This window comes from Sebastes fasciatus, chromosome 4 (assembly GCF_043250625.1).
Source record: "Sebastes fasciatus isolate fSebFas1 chromosome 4, fSebFas1.pri, whole genome shotgun sequence".
NCBI classification, from domain to species: Eukaryota; Metazoa; Chordata; class Actinopteri; order Perciformes; family Sebastidae; genus Sebastes; species Sebastes fasciatus.
In genome coordinates this window covers 27,152,884-27,170,349 of record NC_133798.1, presented here as the reverse complement: position 1 = coordinate 27,170,349, position 17,466 = coordinate 27,152,884, and the positions used below count along the sequence as shown (strand labels likewise).

At 43.4% G+C, this 17,466-nt stretch overlaps 1 protein-coding gene across 1 annotated transcript in view; it reads right to left on the bottom strand.

Annotated features, from left to right (window-relative positions):
- The window catches only part of lamb4 (laminin, beta 4), a 29,841-nt gene extending 14,054 nt beyond the window's left edge, over positions 1-15,787 (bottom strand). Inside the window, exons 1-20 of the mRNA XM_074633262.1 lie at positions 15,573-15,787; positions 13,729-13,895; positions 11,654-11,789; positions 11,365-11,438; positions 10,985-11,173; positions 10,008-10,071; positions 9,456-9,670; positions 8,572-8,692; positions 8,296-8,484; positions 6,485-6,640; positions 5,708-5,811; positions 4,912-4,991; positions 3,815-4,028; positions 3,596-3,727; positions 3,307-3,492; positions 2,522-2,634; positions 1,226-1,346; positions 718-898; positions 373-516; positions 15-246 (exon numbers count right to left, since the gene is read on the bottom strand). Of these exons, the coding sequence (XP_074489363.1) occupies positions 15-246; positions 373-516; positions 718-898; positions 1,226-1,346; positions 2,522-2,634; positions 3,307-3,492; positions 3,596-3,727; positions 3,815-4,028; positions 4,912-4,991; positions 5,708-5,811; positions 6,485-6,640; positions 8,296-8,484; positions 8,572-8,692; positions 9,456-9,670; positions 10,008-10,071; positions 10,985-11,173; positions 11,365-11,438; positions 11,654-11,789; positions 13,729-13,895; positions 15,573-15,594 (2,840 nt within the window). The 5' untranslated portion in view covers positions 15,595-15,787. The remainder of the gene's footprint in view (positions 1-14; positions 247-372; positions 517-717; positions 899-1,225; positions 1,347-2,521; positions 2,635-3,306; positions 3,493-3,595; positions 3,728-3,814; positions 4,029-4,911; positions 4,992-5,707; positions 5,812-6,484; positions 6,641-8,295; positions 8,485-8,571; positions 8,693-9,455; positions 9,671-10,007; positions 10,072-10,984; positions 11,174-11,364; positions 11,439-11,653; positions 11,790-13,728; positions 13,896-15,572) is intronic.
- Between the last annotated feature and the right edge of the window lie 1,679 nt (positions 15,788-17,466).

Below are 17,466 nucleotides of genomic sequence, written 5' to 3'. Positions count from 1 at the left end.
GATATAGATATTACCTGTCACAATTTGGTCCGGTGGCGTGCTCCCTGCAGTTCCGACACTCGCCGGTTTCTTCATCGCACACCTCGGACAGTTCGTTACATTCACAGGGTTGACAGGATGGGAAACCCCAGAATCCAGTCCGACAGCGATCACAGCTTCGGCCCGTTGCCTCTGAACGACACGTACACTGACCTCTGACCTGATCACAAAGCTCCGACACCGAAGCACGAGGGTCACACTCACATGCTGCAAACAAAAAAAAAGCACAGAATAATCATCATTGACTGATTTTTTCCTTAATTCGTCCTAAAAACTATACACACTTAGAAGGATTTCATGTGCTTTCGGATGTCGGTTGTGAGAACTCCTTACGTTTGCAGCCATCAGGTCCGAAGCCAAACGTCAGTGGTGCACAGGTATCACAGCAACGGCCAATCACATTGTGTTTACATTCACAGAGCCCTCCCAGTTTACTGCAGGATGGTCCAAGAGAGCCGACGGCGTTACACCTGCAAACTGACAACCGGCAAAACACAGAGATGAATGTGATGAAAGTGAAACAAAAACTGTCGAATTTTATAAAAACAAACAGCTCAGTTATGGATTAGAGGCGATGTGTTGAACTACTTATGACTACTACTTACTCTGTTGTTGGTGTTGATATTTGAAGAACTACTAACTAACAGCTCCGTTGTTGATATGTGATGAAGTACTTACCAACAGCCCCTTTGTGGATTCGTGCCGACATGCTCTTGATGAGTCCTTCACAGACTTCCGGTAGCGACTCTTGCGGACCGAGCTCGGCAGCTAATCCAATGCAGCGAAAGCGTCGGAAAGAGTCAAGATCACTCTGGGAGCAGAAATCTTGGACAGACTCGATGCTGGGAATCAGACCCATCTGAAAAACAAACAAACATATAAGTAAATAATTCAATACATAATATTTAATGAACCATCTTAAAAGCATCTAATTAATACTTGTTAGGTTCAGGTTCACTTTTACTCTCGGGTTTTTGATTTTAGAAAGGTGATAAATGGACTCAACCTTCTTTTAATAAAGAGTCTCTCTCTAGGTACAGCACCATGTATAACGCTGCAACATGTGGAGATATACAAACACTGACACACCCGCTGTTACTAGTAACTGCTGTTAAGCTGTGATTGGACAGTCAGACTGTCAATCACTCAGAATGAGTTGAAGCTGAACAGATGAAGAGTTACTCACCGAGTCTATCAGGATGTGTGAGCTGGGGGAACCGTCAGATTCGGGCTGTTTGTTAAAGACGACGTCCACAAAGTACCTACCGCCCGCGTTCAGACACACCGGAGAGTCCAGAATACCCCCTCTGGAGTCAAACAAACAAACAAACAATCGATCAAACAATCAAACAATCAATCAAACGACGACAGTATACAGAACAAACAACAGTTAACAAACAAACAATTGACAGTAAATGGCACGACACACATCTGTACATAAAACAAGCTGAACTGTCACATGATTTCTGGTTTTAGTTTTGTTGTTTTAATGTCATCACATATATAACATCCATCTATTATCTTTAACCGTTTGTCCCATTCAGGGTCGGGGAGCCGATCCCAGCTGACATTGGATGAAGGCGGGGTACAACCTGGACAGGTCACCAGACTATCACAGGTCTGACATGTAGAGACAGACAACCATTCACACCTACTGGACATTTAGAGTCAACAATTAACCTGCATGTCTTTGGATGGTGGGAGGAAACTGGAGAACCCGGAGTAAACCCACACTAACCTCTTTGGACGGTGGGAGGAAACCGGAGAACCTGGAGTAAACCCTCAATAACCTGCATGTCTTTGGACGGTGGGAGGAAACCGGAGAACCTGGAGTAAACCCTCAATAACCTGCATGTCTTTGGACTGTGGGAGGAAACCGGAGAACCCGGAATAAACCCACGCTAACCTGCATGTCTTTGGACTGTGGGAGGAAACCGGAGAACCCGGAGTAAACCCACACTAACCTGCATGTCTTTGGACTGTGGGAGGAAACCTGAGAACCCGGAGTAAACCCACGCTAACCTGTCTGTCTTTGGACTGTGGGAGGAAGCTGGAGAACCTGGAGTAAACCCACGCTAACCCAGGATAACATGCAAACTCCTCACAGAAGGGCCCCAAGCTGTATACGAACCTGTGACCCTCTTGCTGTGAGGCGACAGTGCTAACGACTGCACCACCGTGCCGCCCCACATTTATAACATACAGTATAATCACTAATCATTAGTACAAGGTGACGTTTACCTGACAGCGACCTCTAGTGGTCACTATGTGAATAATAACTGTTGTCTGTCAGCAGTCTATGCTGGTATAGAGCCATTCAACACATTATGGAGGATAGTCAGTTTCTGCGTCTTTAAGAGTTTTTATAAATATATGTATATATACAGTGTGTACAGTATACTGTATGCACTTTTCACCTGAACTGTCATGGGACCTTTCAGCCAGCAAACAGACTCTCTGTTGTTCACCGACGGTGTCTCACCTGCTGTTTCCAGGTAGAATCACAGTTTTGCTTCCTGTCGGGTCGCTGCTGCAACGGCCGTCACCCCGTGACTCTGCGATGATGCTGACTGAAGCCAGCCAATCAGATGGAGACTGCAGAAGAAGATCAGCTGACGTTATATTACAGGAAGAAAAAAAATCACATTAAAGCAGACAGAAAGTGAAAGTCATCATGCAGGCAAAGTTTACTTTTACTACTTATTTAGGGGCAGAACCCTGTTGAGGTTGGGCTGGTTTATTATTTTTTGTCTTCTCATGCTGCGGCTTAAATTGCCGTGAGCTGGAACGAGCTAGTAACATGAAACTTGGCCCAATAACTTGAAATGATGTGCAAATGCTTTCCAAGAAGTATGACCCCAATCGGGCTCGTGGTGGCAATGTAATTAACACCCCAAAACACGTTTTTGGAAAGGAATAATTGTGCTCCACAGCTGACCATGAGTGTCGGTAGCATTCGGTCCAGCCCTCTCCTCGCCGGACTACATCGTTATACGTATAATGATTAAGCTCACATTTAATTTTTACAATCTGGCTTCAGTTCAGCACCCCATCGGTGTCTCAATAATGTGCGTACACATCGGTCAGAGTTTCCTCGTTTTCATTTTTTTAATTTATAAATCCCAATTTATGCTCAGAGTGGTGTTTGCAATTTTCAACCCCTTTTTTTGTGTGTACGAAACGTTTATAAATGAGACCCTGGCCTGTAAATACTCAAACCGAAACCAGGACCAGAACCAGGACCAGAACCCTGACAGTTGTCATTACCTCGGGCTCGTAACGAATCACTAGCTGGTAATCCATCGATGATGGGAGGTTGTCCACAGTGAACCTAAGCCCCGCCCCATCCAACACCCTGACCAATCCCAGGCCGGTCCAGGTGATCGGCTGACCAGCTGTCTGACGGGGAATAATCTGCAGGGCATGACCTGGTTCCAGAGGGAGACTGTAGCGCTGCAAGACAGAAAAAATTATGATCTGATTGGCTGAAAGGTCAGGCTGGGACCCCCCATTGGTCAAAACAAAAGTGTAGCAGGAAATGAATGAAACGTCCCACCTGTCCCTGTCTCCTCCGGCGAGTAAGCTGTCGAGTCCTTCGAACCAGAACGACTCGTCCATTAGTGAACTTGAAGTCGTAACCCTGCTCTCTGTAATACTTCTCACACTGTGGTAAAACTACTGGGTTCAACTGGAAATACACACAAATAAATACACCTTAATATTGTTAGTATTCACAACGATACTGTCACTAATCTCTCTACTCATCGTTACACACCAGAGAAGAAGAAGAAGGAGGAGGAGGAGGAGGAGGAAGAGGAGGAGGAGAAGAAGAAGGAGAAGGAGAGCTTCCTCCATCCAGTGGAGCCGCGAGCTCTGCCTCGTACAGGAAGTAGTCCAGTGAAGGCAGGAAGTAGCCGGGTGCGGGGTCAGAGCAGCGCCGACCCACCATGTTGGGTAAGCAGTGACACTGTCCGTCCTCCGGAGAACACCTGAGGAGACAGGAAGTGCAACACTTGAGCTGCTTTAGAGTTTTTCTGTTGGACGTGTCTGAATCATGACATGATGAAATCACGTGTTTCTTGTTTAACTGGAGTCAAACCAACTGAAAACCCCAAAGGTCACAGATCTGACCTCAGTCTGTGTTTGTGTTCACCGCGTTTAACATCAGTGGTTCACGAGATGCCACGTTCACGAGATGCCACGTTCACGAGATGCCACTTTCACAAGATGTAAGGGAAACATCCATCACTCTGTCTGTCCAGAGGTTGTGTATGTGATGTCACGTTCACAAGGTTTCACATTCACGAGATGTAACGTACACGAGATATCACGTACACGAGATGTAACGTACACGAGATGTAACGCAAACGAAATGTCACGTACACGAAATGTCACGTACACGAGATGTCACGTACACGAGATGTCACGTTCACGAGATGTCATGTTCACGAGATGTAACGTACACGAGATGTAACGCAAACGAAATGTCACGTACACGAAATGTCACGTACAAGAGATGTCACGTACACGAGATGTCACGTACACAAGGTTTCACGTACACAAGGTTTCACATTCACGATATGTCACGTACACGAGATGTAACGGAGACATCCATCACTCTGTCTGTCCAGAGGAGGGATTCCTCTTCTGTTTACTTCCCTGACATTTCTCTGTGTTTTTTCCCCCGTTAAAGGGTTATTCTGTAGTTTTTCTTTATCTCATATCGGGTGTTGTATTGTTAACACTTCTCAGACTAATCCGTAAAAATGAAACTGACCTGACCTTTATCATTAGTTCACTCATGAACTTGTTGTATAAAAGCAGATTGAGACTAAATATTTTCAAAGCAAAATAAAATCAGAGGAAACGTACATGGTGCCGTGAGCTCCTCCAATATCACAGTCGCAGGGTGAACATCTGAACACGGAGTTTCCCAAACCCCAGAAACCTGCCTGACCACAAAACAAACATAGAAACATTTTAAATGAACTGATTATTTTCTTCACTTGGCTGTCAGATGTTCCTGTTGTTCAGTATCATCACTGTAATCACAGTTTATTCATGTTATATATTTAATTAGTCAATATTCAGGATGAACTCAGAAACTCAGACTCAGCTTTAATTGGTTTGTTAGAAACAGAGAATAAAAAAATATATTTCTTGGATTCAAAACATCTTCTTGGTTGATTGATCGAACTGTTGTTTCTTGTGAATTCTGGTCATATGCTGCAAACACGCCCCTTTCATGTGAACGCGCTCACAGCCAGATGGAGATGATAACCACCTTCGTAGGACCGCTTAGCGGGATCTCGTTTGTTAGGGTTAGTTAAACCAGATAACGAGAAGATACCCTGGGTATGTTGAACTCGCTTCGTAGTACAGGCCTCAGGAGTGGACGTAGTCACCGTGACGTCACCCACTGACTTATGGACGAAGGTTTTGAATCCTCAGACCGGACAACGCCGTGGTAGCGACCTGTCAATCACAAGGTAGCCCCGCCCTAAAGCATACCCTGCTTTATGGTCTATTTGACTCTAAATGGGACCATAATTTACTAAATGAACATCATGCTATATTGAAGAAGACTTGAAACTAGAGATTTAGACTCTATTTAGACAGGTTTAAGACTCTGTTCAGACCTGGAGGTTGACCTCTGGATAAAACCTACCTGACATCGATCACACAGCGGTCCGCTTGCCAAATGGTCACATTCACAACTTCCTGTCTGCTGATCACATGACCCGATACTTCCCAAAACATGACACCTGCACACTGAAACACACACACACACACACACCATCAGACAGACATGATGAACGAATCTGCATCAACGTTTCTAGAAGAAGAATCAGCATCATCTCATACTTGTTGTCATGACTACTTTAGCATTAAAGGTCCCATATTAGAATATATATTATATACCAAATATATGATGTTAATTTTCAGGTTCATAATGTTGTTTAATTTCTGCCTGAATATGCCTGTATTATATATAAAAATGCCCTCTGTCTGAAACGTTTTAGTACATTTCAATGGAATTGTGTTGCTAGGCAACAGCTTGGGTCCATGTCTACTTCCTGTCAGCTCACAAACACCGCAACAGGAAATAAACTGGGACACATTTAGAATGTTTACGTTTAAAACTGTGAAATGGTTTATATGTTGTAGATTTGTGACATCACAAATGAACAGAAATCCTGACGGCTTGTTTAAAGTCAGTTTGTGAATACGGCCGAGTGTATTTCTCTGTGGATTGAGCGTTTTGATACTTTCACAGTATTTATATATCACTTAAACCTGCTTTATAATAAAAAAGACACCAAAAATCTCCCTTTTTACAATATGGGACCTTTAAACACGAACCTGAAGCTTCACTGCTGTTTGTTTATAAAAAAAAAAGCTATAATAAAGGTCAATGAAATGTTATAATTAAATTATTTCTCACCCTGACAGCCGGTGGGGTCGTCCGGTCTGAGGTTGAAGAAGCCATGTTTGCAACGATCGCAACGATGACCCTCCACGTTTTCTTTACAGACACACTGGCCGCTCAGAGGGTCACACAGGCCGCCACCCTGAGAACCGGCCGGGTCGCAGTCACACGCTGGAAAACAGGAACACGTAAGTTCTAACTCACACAGGCTCCGCCCTCTACAGGTAATACTCTCCTCCAATCACACGCACACGTTGTTACTTAAGAATAATGTACCTTTGTAGATATATGGGATTTTGGGTATAAAAATAATGTATAATCTAAATATTTTATATTGTATTTTATATGCATGGTCCGATGCTGTGTATTGTATATATAAATATATATAGATATATGTATATATCTATATATATATATATAGATATATATTTATATATATTGCATATTGTATTTCATGTGCGTATTGTATATTATAAATAATAATATGTGCATATATGAAAAGATAACAACTTGTCAATATGATTAAGATAAATATGTAAGTAATGAATTTGTATTTTGATTAAGATACATTATAAGTAATGAATTGGAATTCTGGACTGATAATGAATTTATATTTTGATTAGGACAATTATATCAGTAAATAATTTATATTTCTGTATGACAGAGATAAAAGGTCATAATTATCGTTGGACAAGTTTAGGAAAATTAATTAGAGTATATATATAGCTCAATAAAGAAGCTGGTTAATTATTAATGAATGACTTATGGAGAAAAGGTGGGATTAAATAAGTTTGTACTTCTTCTCACTCCTTTTCGAATATGTAAAACAAGGCATCAAGTGTTTGTTTTCTTTTACTTATGTTTTTCATTGTATGTAAATACTACTTTTTTTTCTGGCTGTCCACTTGTTTGTATGATCATTCTCTTTTTTTATTTTCATCTTCCTCCCTTCACCTGTCTCTGAGGTGAGACAGACTTCCTCTTCCTCCCTTCACCTGTCTCTGAGGTGAGACAGACTTCCTCTTCCTCCCTTCACCTGTCTCTGAGGTGAGGAAGGCAAAGAGGACGAGCTGACTCAGCTGACCCCACTTTTAGGTTAACAAGTTAGGACTTAGTTCACATCTGTTCTGGAGGACAACCTAGAGGGTATCCTTCTATTTAGACCACAGTGACGGTCAGAGCGAGGTTGAAACAGGTCAACTATGACATCATAACCTGAAGGTCATATTCATACACTTTTCTGACCAGAGCTCAGAAACTTGTTGATGAACTTGTTTGTATTCTCGGTTTTGTTTTTTGTCCCTTCAGAGTAATGTACAGCGGATTGCAAAACCAGTTTTAACTGCTGTTTGTATCTTCTGTCAGCAGGTGGCAGCGTTTAGCTGAACAACGGTTACTGAGGTGTAGTTTCAACTCTACGCCAAATCTACACCAGGCAGTGGCAACATGTCAACTCCAGTCAACAGCATCTCTTTGGTATTCTCTATGACGACAGTGTGTTCAGTTGAAATCCAATGTGGAGTCAGTGAATGCTCATTCTTCAGTGACTGTTCATGTTTTATATATATTTATTTATTTGGTTTTATTTTGTGTTTCTTGCCAATAGTTAAAGCCTTCTCTAGTATTGGTAAAAGTTGTTTTAATAATTTTGTTTTTCATTGTTTCACTGTGATCAACTGTCTGTCAAACAGCGACAGTAAATCTAACCTGTCTGTATCCAGTAACACAGAATACATCACACATCTGGAAGCAGGTGCAGATGTTATTTATGTCCCTTTTTTAATTTAAAAACATATAGTAAGTAAATGAAAGCAGTTGAAGCGTACGTATGCAGGCGTGAGGGTCGTCAGCCGCTCTCTGTGGATCTTGATACAGAAAAGGTCGACATTGTTCGCACTGAGGCCCCGTCCTGTCATGGCGGCAGTCGTCACACACACCGCCGCTCTGGCCGCCCGTCACTTCAAAACGAGCGGCGTCGAAGTGACACGATTCCGAGTGACCGTGACAGTTACATCCTGAGAGAGACATGAAGATGAATAAGAACCCTCACCCTTACGCTGCCCTGTTCATGTTTGGTATCAACATAAAGAGGAATGGTTTACGCCTGCAGCTGTCGGCTGTGTTTTCTCCTCCAGGCCTCCAGGGGATGTCGTGGTGAAAGTCCTGACATCTCTCACAGTTCTCTCCGGCTGTATTGTGCTGACAAACGCATCGACCGTGAACCTGAAGAACAGAAAAATGTCTCTTTAACTGCTCCAACAACTGTGGACATTTGGTTTCAGACATTAATCTGAGAAAAGACATCTCACAACATTTGATTGTAAAGTCACTCTGTAGTCCAGGTGTTTCTCAGTGGAGTTGTATGAGGTATTTCTCCATAGTAGGTGTATTACAGTAGATGACGGTCGGCGTGCATCAAGAAACAGACAGGAGTACTGACACTGGAGCAAAGCAATACAGTGCTGTGGACGGGGACGGCAAAAAAAAAACTTATTTTAGCACCTAAAGGCTTACCTAAAAAGATTATATCACTTTAAGTGTACGCTATATTTAGAATATTTTCTGATGGCGAACTGAACTGAAAGTAAAACTTATCGAGCCACTGAGCTACATCCACTTTAGTTCCAAGTCGGAAAAGAGAAGTAAAGGGCCGTCTGACGGTAAGAGAAAGCCGTGAAATTATTCTAGATATAGCGTACACTTAAACAGATATTGATTCTTTTAGGTGCCTTTCCATAAGTGCTAAAGTAAGTTTTTCTGCCGTCCCCGTCCACAGCACTGTATTGCTTTGCTTCGGTGCCGGTTTCTCCTGTCTGTTTCCCTATGCTGGGGGCACGCCGACCGATAAGGACCTCATACAACCCCGCTGAGAAACACACAAGAGCGAAATTAATATTTATAGGAAATAAGCAGAAACACAGACGCATCACCACAAACACCTGAGGGGGATATGTGTCTGCTGATCAGAACCAGTGCTGGTCCTTACCATGCCGGTCTGGGTGAAGACGTCCCCTCGTCCTCCGTCCACAGGCGTACACTGGCTGGCGTGTCCGTTACAGAAGCAGCTACCTCGGACCACCATGTTGTAGAGAGCGTAGTAGTATTTGTCCTGAGGGTTCCTGCGTCTTCGAGCCAGCAGCGTGTCGCCCAGCGTGAAGAGACGAGTGAAGTTAACACGGATGTTTGTCAAGGTGATCAGATCTGAGGAGGACCAGTAGAAAACAGGTTTTATTAGTTAATGTGTTCTTCTCTCAGTGTCTGATATAAACATGTTCTTCACCCACATATATATATATATATATGTATATATTTCACATGAGACCCAGCGGAGGTGAATCTTTCTCTATTTTAACCCCTGAGACTTCATTCCATCTCTTCTGTCCACTGAGCAAATGGTCAAAGGTCAGAGGTCATCTTGTCATTGGTCAGGTTAACTGGTTTAGTTTCACCTGTCAGTTAACTCATCAGTCCTGTTGCCATGGATACCTGCAGGTTACTACACCTTGAGCTGTGATTTACTGTAAAGATCAGTACTCACCTTGGATGTTCGGTGAGTACGGGTTTTCAATCTCAAAGATGGGATCCAGAGCTTTCAGCACCACCTGGTGGACAAACACAATAAAACATCTGAATATGAAACTGATTCATAAACAGACAAACATAAACTGTGTTTGTAAAAGAACAATGAGCAGTACGAATGTAAAAACTTCACACATCTTTGTCAGTGTGTGTTGCTGACGGTGACCTTTGTCGGTGTGTTTTGGTGGTGGTGACCTTTGTCGGTGTATTAGGCTGGCGGTGTCCTTTGCCAGTGTGTTAGGCTGGCGGTGACCTTTACCAGTGTGTTAGGCTGGCGGTGACCTTTGCCAGTGTGTTAGGCTGGCGGTGACCTTTGCCAGTGTGTTAGGCTGGCGGGGGACCTTTGCCGGTGTGTTAGGCTGGCGGTGACCTTTGACGTTGTGTTGGCCTCAACTCAAGCTTATCTTGGACTTTTGTCAGATGACCGCCGTTAAAAGTCTGCGGATTTTGCCGGTGTGTTCTGAGCGGGGAGAGTTCTGCGCTGCGGCGTGGAGGGAGACTGCGTGGCATTCTTCTGCATGTAGGCGACTGCCAGCGCTGCAGCGACACACAGCCAAATGAAAATCGGCCCTTCAAACACTCAGTCAATGGAGTTTCTGAAGTAGGAGGAAGACGACTTTATGGCTTTATGAATGGAATCACATTCCCTCTAGATTGTTTTTTGTGAAGCCCCAAACTTAAAGTTCAAACTGCGCTTATGCTTTGTTGTAATTTTATTGTGTTGGTCTGCTCATCTGTTGCAAATCTGTCCGTTCTGAAGAGGAATCCCTCTTCTGGTGCTCTTACTGACACTTTTTTCCCCTGTTCTTTTTGGCAACGCAAGGGTCAAAAAGGACAGAGGGTGTCGTACGCCGTCCAGGTTGTAAAGCCCCCTGAGGTAAATTAGTGATTTGTGATATTGGGCTATATTAAATGAAGTTGAGTTGAATGTGTTACCTCTCCGTCAGTGGACGGATCTGATCCGGAGTATCTGCTGTCACAGACGACATCGTCAATGCTGTCGGCCGGCCGGTCGGATACTGACGGGAAGTGAAGCGAACAATCTTCTGCAAAGTAACGAAAAACCTTCCAGCTGCGTCCAAAATCTTTTGATCGCTCCACCAACATGGCTGCTGGACGGAAACTCTGCAGAGAGAAATGAAATATTGTGGTCCTGGCCTACACATTTTATTCTAGAGGGCTTAATAAAACATCTATGTTTGCTACAGATCCCCTCCAAAATCACACCAAAGTCATTTTAATAGGTTTTTCAATGAAAATGAGAATAATGATATAAATATGATCATTCCCTCTCATGTATGAAGGTCAGTTTTTACCTTGAAGGTGAGGACCAGATGACTGAACTGGAACACAGTCTCCAGATCCAGCCGGACGCTGACCTGATGAACTCCTGCAGGCAACACAGCAGGTGATTATTCACTGATTCATATAATGATTATTGAAGGTTACCTAAACAAATACATGATGTTCTGACCTGTTTGAATTAAGTGAAAACTGTGCATCATATTTAACAACTGTGAGGAAACTTGTCTGTAGGTGTTTTTGGAAAATCAGCTTCATCTGATGACACATTGGATTTCTCTGATTGGACGGTTTTAAACTCACCGTTCTCAGACTGCCACCACTTCAATTTTCTCTCGGGGTCGAAGGTCGTGATGACGTTCTCGATGAAGTGGCTGTCGGGGTTGCTATAGCGATTGTACGGCAGCCGAGAGTCACATGTGAAACATTTTTGCTCCCCCTGACGGACGAAGACACATTAAACCAAACTGATCAATAATCACCATCATCAATACGTCATCGTATACAATGTTTCACTATACTGATTATTGATTAGTACAAGTCTCTGATTTATTCTGTCAAACACTGAGTCATGATGAGCTGATGTGTGAACAAGTAGAATTATCAACACAAAAAATACTGGAAGTGTTGAAGATAAGACTGAAGGACTTGTTAAAGTCCAGTGTAGAGAATATCATATATATATACACCGATCAGCCATAACATTAAGACCACTGACAAGTGAAGTGAAGTGAATAAAATTGATTATCTCGTTACAATGGCACCTGGCAGTCAGTGGGATATATTAGACAGCAAGAGAACATTTTGAACTTTGAACTTTGTGTTGGAAGCAGAAAAAAATGGGCAAGACGACTGGGTCAGAGCATCTCCAAAACTGCAGCTCTTGTGGGATGTTCCCAGTCTGCAGTGGTCAGGACCTACCAAAAGTGGTCCAAGGAAGGAAAACCGGTGAACCGGCGACAGAGTGAGACCCAAACCCAGGGCTCATTGATGCATGGGAGCAAAGGCTGGCCCGTGTTGTCCGATCCAATAGAAGAACTACTGTAGCTCAGATTGCGGAAAAAGTTAATGCTGGTTCCGATAGAAAAATGTCAGAGCACACAGTGCATCGCAGTTTGTTGCATATGGGGCTACGAAGCCGCAGATTGGTCAGGGTTCCCATGCTGTCATAATGTTATGGCTGATCGGTGTATATACTGTATATATACACAGTATATGTCAGATCATATAAGTCAGACGAGTACACATCAAGCAGGTGATTACCCCAAAGCTAAAATACCTTGACAGCACAGAACAGTAAAGAACATTTCTGTGACAGAATAACGATGGAAGAGAATGAAGAGATGAGAGACTGCAGGAGGAGGAAAAAGACAGAGGGAACAATGCAGTAATGAGCAGAAGTAATTCCTCAGGGTGGAAAGTACAGCGTCAGATAATGAAGTGACGGATCAGAACATGTTTCTGTATGAAAGTCAGAGTGTGAGCCAGAAACACGTCAATCACACAGAAAAACACAGAGAATACTAAAACCAGAGAGAGAACACAGTTCACAGAGTTCAGTTCTATCTCTCTCTAATATAAACATACTGTATATTCTGTATATAGTATATACAGTATATACTATATATATATATATACACAATATACACAATATACTGTATACTGTATATACACCAATCAGCCATAACATTATGACCACCTTCCTAATATTGAGTAGGTCCCCCTTTTGCCGCCAAAACAGCCCTGACCCGTCGAGGCATGGACTCCACTAGACCTCTGAAGGTATGCTGTGGTATCTGGCACCAAGCTGTCAGTAGCAGATCCTTTAAGTCCTGTGAGTTGGGAGGTGGGGCCTCCATGGATCGGACTTGTTTATCCAACACATCCCACAGATGCTCGATTGGATCGAGATCTGGAGAATTTGGAGGCCAAGTCAACACCTCGAACTCGTCACCCTGTCGCCGGTTCACCATTTTTCCTTCCTTGGACCACTTTTGGTAGGTCCTGACCACTGCAGACCGGGAACATCCCACAAGAGCTGTAGTTTTGGAGATGCTCTGACCCAGTCGTCTAGCCATCACAATTTGGCCCTTGTCAAAGTCGCTCACATCTTTACGATTGCCCATTTTTTTTCTGCTTCCAACACAAAGTTCAAAGTTCAAAATGTTCTCTTGCTGCCTAATATATCCCACGCACTGCCAGGTGCCATTGTAATGAGATAATCAATGTTATTCACTTCACCTGTCAGCGGTCATAAAGGCCGATCGATGTATATAAACAGTTATAGTTCATCGGAGAGGGCTAGGGCCTTTCTTCACCTTCTGTAGAGACTTTGATTATAGACAGAAACCCTCCCATGATATCAGGTGACCTCTGACCTCCAGGTATCCGATGATGCAGTAGTTCTGTGGTCCATCCAGACCGCAGGTGGATGAGGCCGACAGCTGAGCCGCTCGACCCACCATCAGGTCACCCAGTTGGGGGTTACAGGAGCCGCCGGGACACTGGTCCTGGAGGTCCTGGAGTCGAGCTGCTGGAAGAAAAACTGCAGAAGGACAGATGGTTCGTTAAGATTTATTTTCAAGTAATTATGTGTAACATGTTTCAGCAGATATGAGGAATATTTACAATTGATATAATAATAAAGACATGGGTTTAAACATCAGAGAGCTTCAATAAAGAGCTGGAACAACATCAAACACAGTACATATCTTATTATATATGAAAGTCTATAATAAAATATATGCATGTTATAACAGAAGATATTATATGTGAGAGTGGAGGATTGTCTTTTATAAAAGACCATGGAGTTTCAGGTATAGATTAGAAGCTTTCAGGGAGACTGAGAGGAAAAACAAGTGACAACAAGTAGAAAAATTCTCCATCAGAGTTCAACAAGTGATCACACGTCTGAAAACAGAACAGAGTTAATACCAAACTAGAATTAAGTTGGAGTTGGAAGGTGGGAGGGGGAAAAGATAAAGGTCATTCTGAGACACAAAGAAGAAGTAGAAATTTGGATGAAGACCCTACGGCTACAGAAAATACTAACACACACGAAGATGGCAGTGAGGATGCTACTGAGCTAGCAGGAGAGAAAGCAGTACCGATTACTGTACGAGAAGTGTTGAAAGATATATCTACGGAAATGCAAGCGCTCAGGAGTGATATCACACACTTTCAGACTTCCAAAGTAATTTCCAGGTGAACATTACGAAACAACTGAACGAGTACAGTTAATCAGAAGATCGAGGAGACAACACAACCGAAAGGCTGGAAGAAGCCGAACAACGTGTCTGAAATGTGGAGACATGGGGCACAGGTGCAAAAGATGGAATAACCTCTATGTTGAAAAGTGCACCTACAAGCCAAAGTAACGGAAGTTGAAGGAAACTTACGGAGGAACAACATTAGGCTGTACGGCGTAAAAGAAACTGCAGAAGGTACCTTCATGATACCTTTGTGGAGAACCTCATCAGGACCGGACTGAGTGAGGACTTGAAAATGGATTTAGGTAACGAGCGGGTACAGAGCTCTGGGCACAAAGTCACAAAATCGTTATAAAGTTTCTAAAATTTGCAACTAAGGAGAAAGTCTTTCACGCTGCCTAGAAGACGTCCCATCACATTTGAGGGTAAATGAGTCTTTCGACCATGACTACGCAACTGAAGTGTTGCTGAAATGAAAGGAGTACATCCCAATCAAGACAGTGTTAAAAGAAAAAGGAACAAGTTTCCAAACCCCCACCATTACACCTGGATCTGGATCAATACACCTGATACATCGTACCTGGATCTGGATGAACACACCTGATACATCATACCTGGATCTTGGTCAATACACCTGATACATCGTACCTGGATCTTGATCAATACACCTGATACATCGCACCTGGATCTTGATCAATACACCTGATACATCGTACCTGGATCTGGATCAATACACCTGATACATCGCACCTGGATCTTGATCAATACACCTGATACATCGTACCTGGATCTTGATCAATACACCCAATATCATCCTACCTGGCTCAGGATCAATACATCCAAAACCATCGTACCTGGCTCAGGATCAATACATCCAATACCATCCTACCTGGTTCTGGATGAAGACATCTGATACATCGTACCTGGATCAATACCCTGTTCCTCTACCTGCTCTCTTTCTACAGGAATACAAGCCAATGAGCAAAATTGTGACGTGAACAAGCTGAAGTCACCTATGAAGAAGATGAAGATCATGATGTGTTGAGACGCCTGTTGACTCTGGTCTCTGCTGGACTCTGATGGACTTTGCTGAACTCTGTTCTCTGATGGACTCTTGTCTCTGGTGGACTCTGGTCTCTGATGGACTCTGCTGGACTCTGGTCTCTGGTGGACTCTGCTGGACTCCGGTCTCTGATAGACTCTGGTCTCTGGTGGACTCTCTCAGTCCCTCCTGTGGTGAACAAACAAACTTAAACTCTATAATTTATTGTCTGACGGCCGATCTGAGTTCAGTTTCATCTCCCCAAACACAGAAAGCACAAACTTAAACTTCATTAGAATCATCACATACAAACATGAACTTTGACCTCTGGGTTTAACCATCCTCAGCATCAGGAGCTGTGGGCGGCTATAAAGCGCCCGTGGAGCTTTTATGGGGTTTAGTGCCTCACTCAAGGACACTGCAGAATTGTGTGTGTGTGTGTGTGTGTGTGTGTGTGTGTGTGTGCGTCCATCCATGTCACGTCCCTGCATGCATCTGCAATGACTGCATACGTCACATGATCAACCCGCTCTACCGACTACAGCCGCCGCAAACGGAGAGTCCACAGAGTCCACAGTGGCTTCCAAACAATCCCACATCCAGTAAGCCAGTGTTTCAGCGGGGTTGACGTCATGCAACCCAAAACAGTAAGCAACCGCAGATCTAAAGTCAACAAAGGTATTGTATTAACCAAAGATTTCGACTTGAATATTCTTCTCTCAAATGTTAATTTGAGAGAAGAATATTTAACATATTAACATTTGTTGTGAACACGGGACACAAACAAGCAGCTGATTGTAAAGTGAAAGTGAAACTTAAGACAGGGTTAAGTCACAGTCTCCTGGAAGAAAGCCTTGTGTTTGTTGGACCGGTCCACCTCCCCTACCACCTGCCCTTAGTGTGTCTTTTTGCTCACTACATCACCACAGTCACTCCCATTGCTCTTTCTCTGAGCGTTTACTGTCGTAATGGCTTTACACTGTAGTTAAGTGAAAGCCTGGTGGGTCTCATAGAGGCACTAAAGGGTGCCTTATGTGGCGGTATCGAACGCCGACGGCCATGACAAAGCGTCGGTATTTGACACCCTGGGAATGACAACAGGCTGAAACAACATCTCTGCTATCATAACACAATTGTCATCATTGGTGGCATAGATCATCATCATCATAATCATAATCATCATCATCATCATCATCATCATCATCATCATCATCATCATCATCATCATCATCATCATCGTCGTCAACAACACCGTACTAATTCATCAACAACAGGACCACGGCTGTTTTCACCTGATGACCAGAGAGTCATCTGCAAACTTTAAAATGAATCTCTTGCAACGGCATTCGTCGGTATACAGAATATAGAGGAGCACAGCTCTGACCTCCAGACCTCCAGACCTCCACTCCGTCAGACCTCCAGACCGTCAGACTCTCAGACCGCCAGACTCTCAGACCGTCAGACTCTCAGACCGTCAGACTCTCAGACCATCAGACCATCAGACCATCAGACTCTCAGACCATCAGACCATCAGACTCTCAGACCATCAGACCGTCAGACCGTCAGACCATCAGACCATCAGACCATCAGACTATCAGACCGTCAGACTCACCCCAACCCACTGCAGTAGCCTGCAGGGACTGATGAACTTTAAAGGGAATGTTTGGGCCTCAGCAGTAAATGTGGGGATTTAGTGAACTTCAGGGTGTTTCTGCTTAAACTCAGAGTACAAACTCTGCTGACATTTAAAACAATGCATATGGTTCTGTGAGCAGCAGCGATGTGAATGTTTTACTGCAATTCTGCTGTTATACAGACAGAAAATATGTTTAAAACTTTGTAGTGGTGACACCTAAGATGTAAAG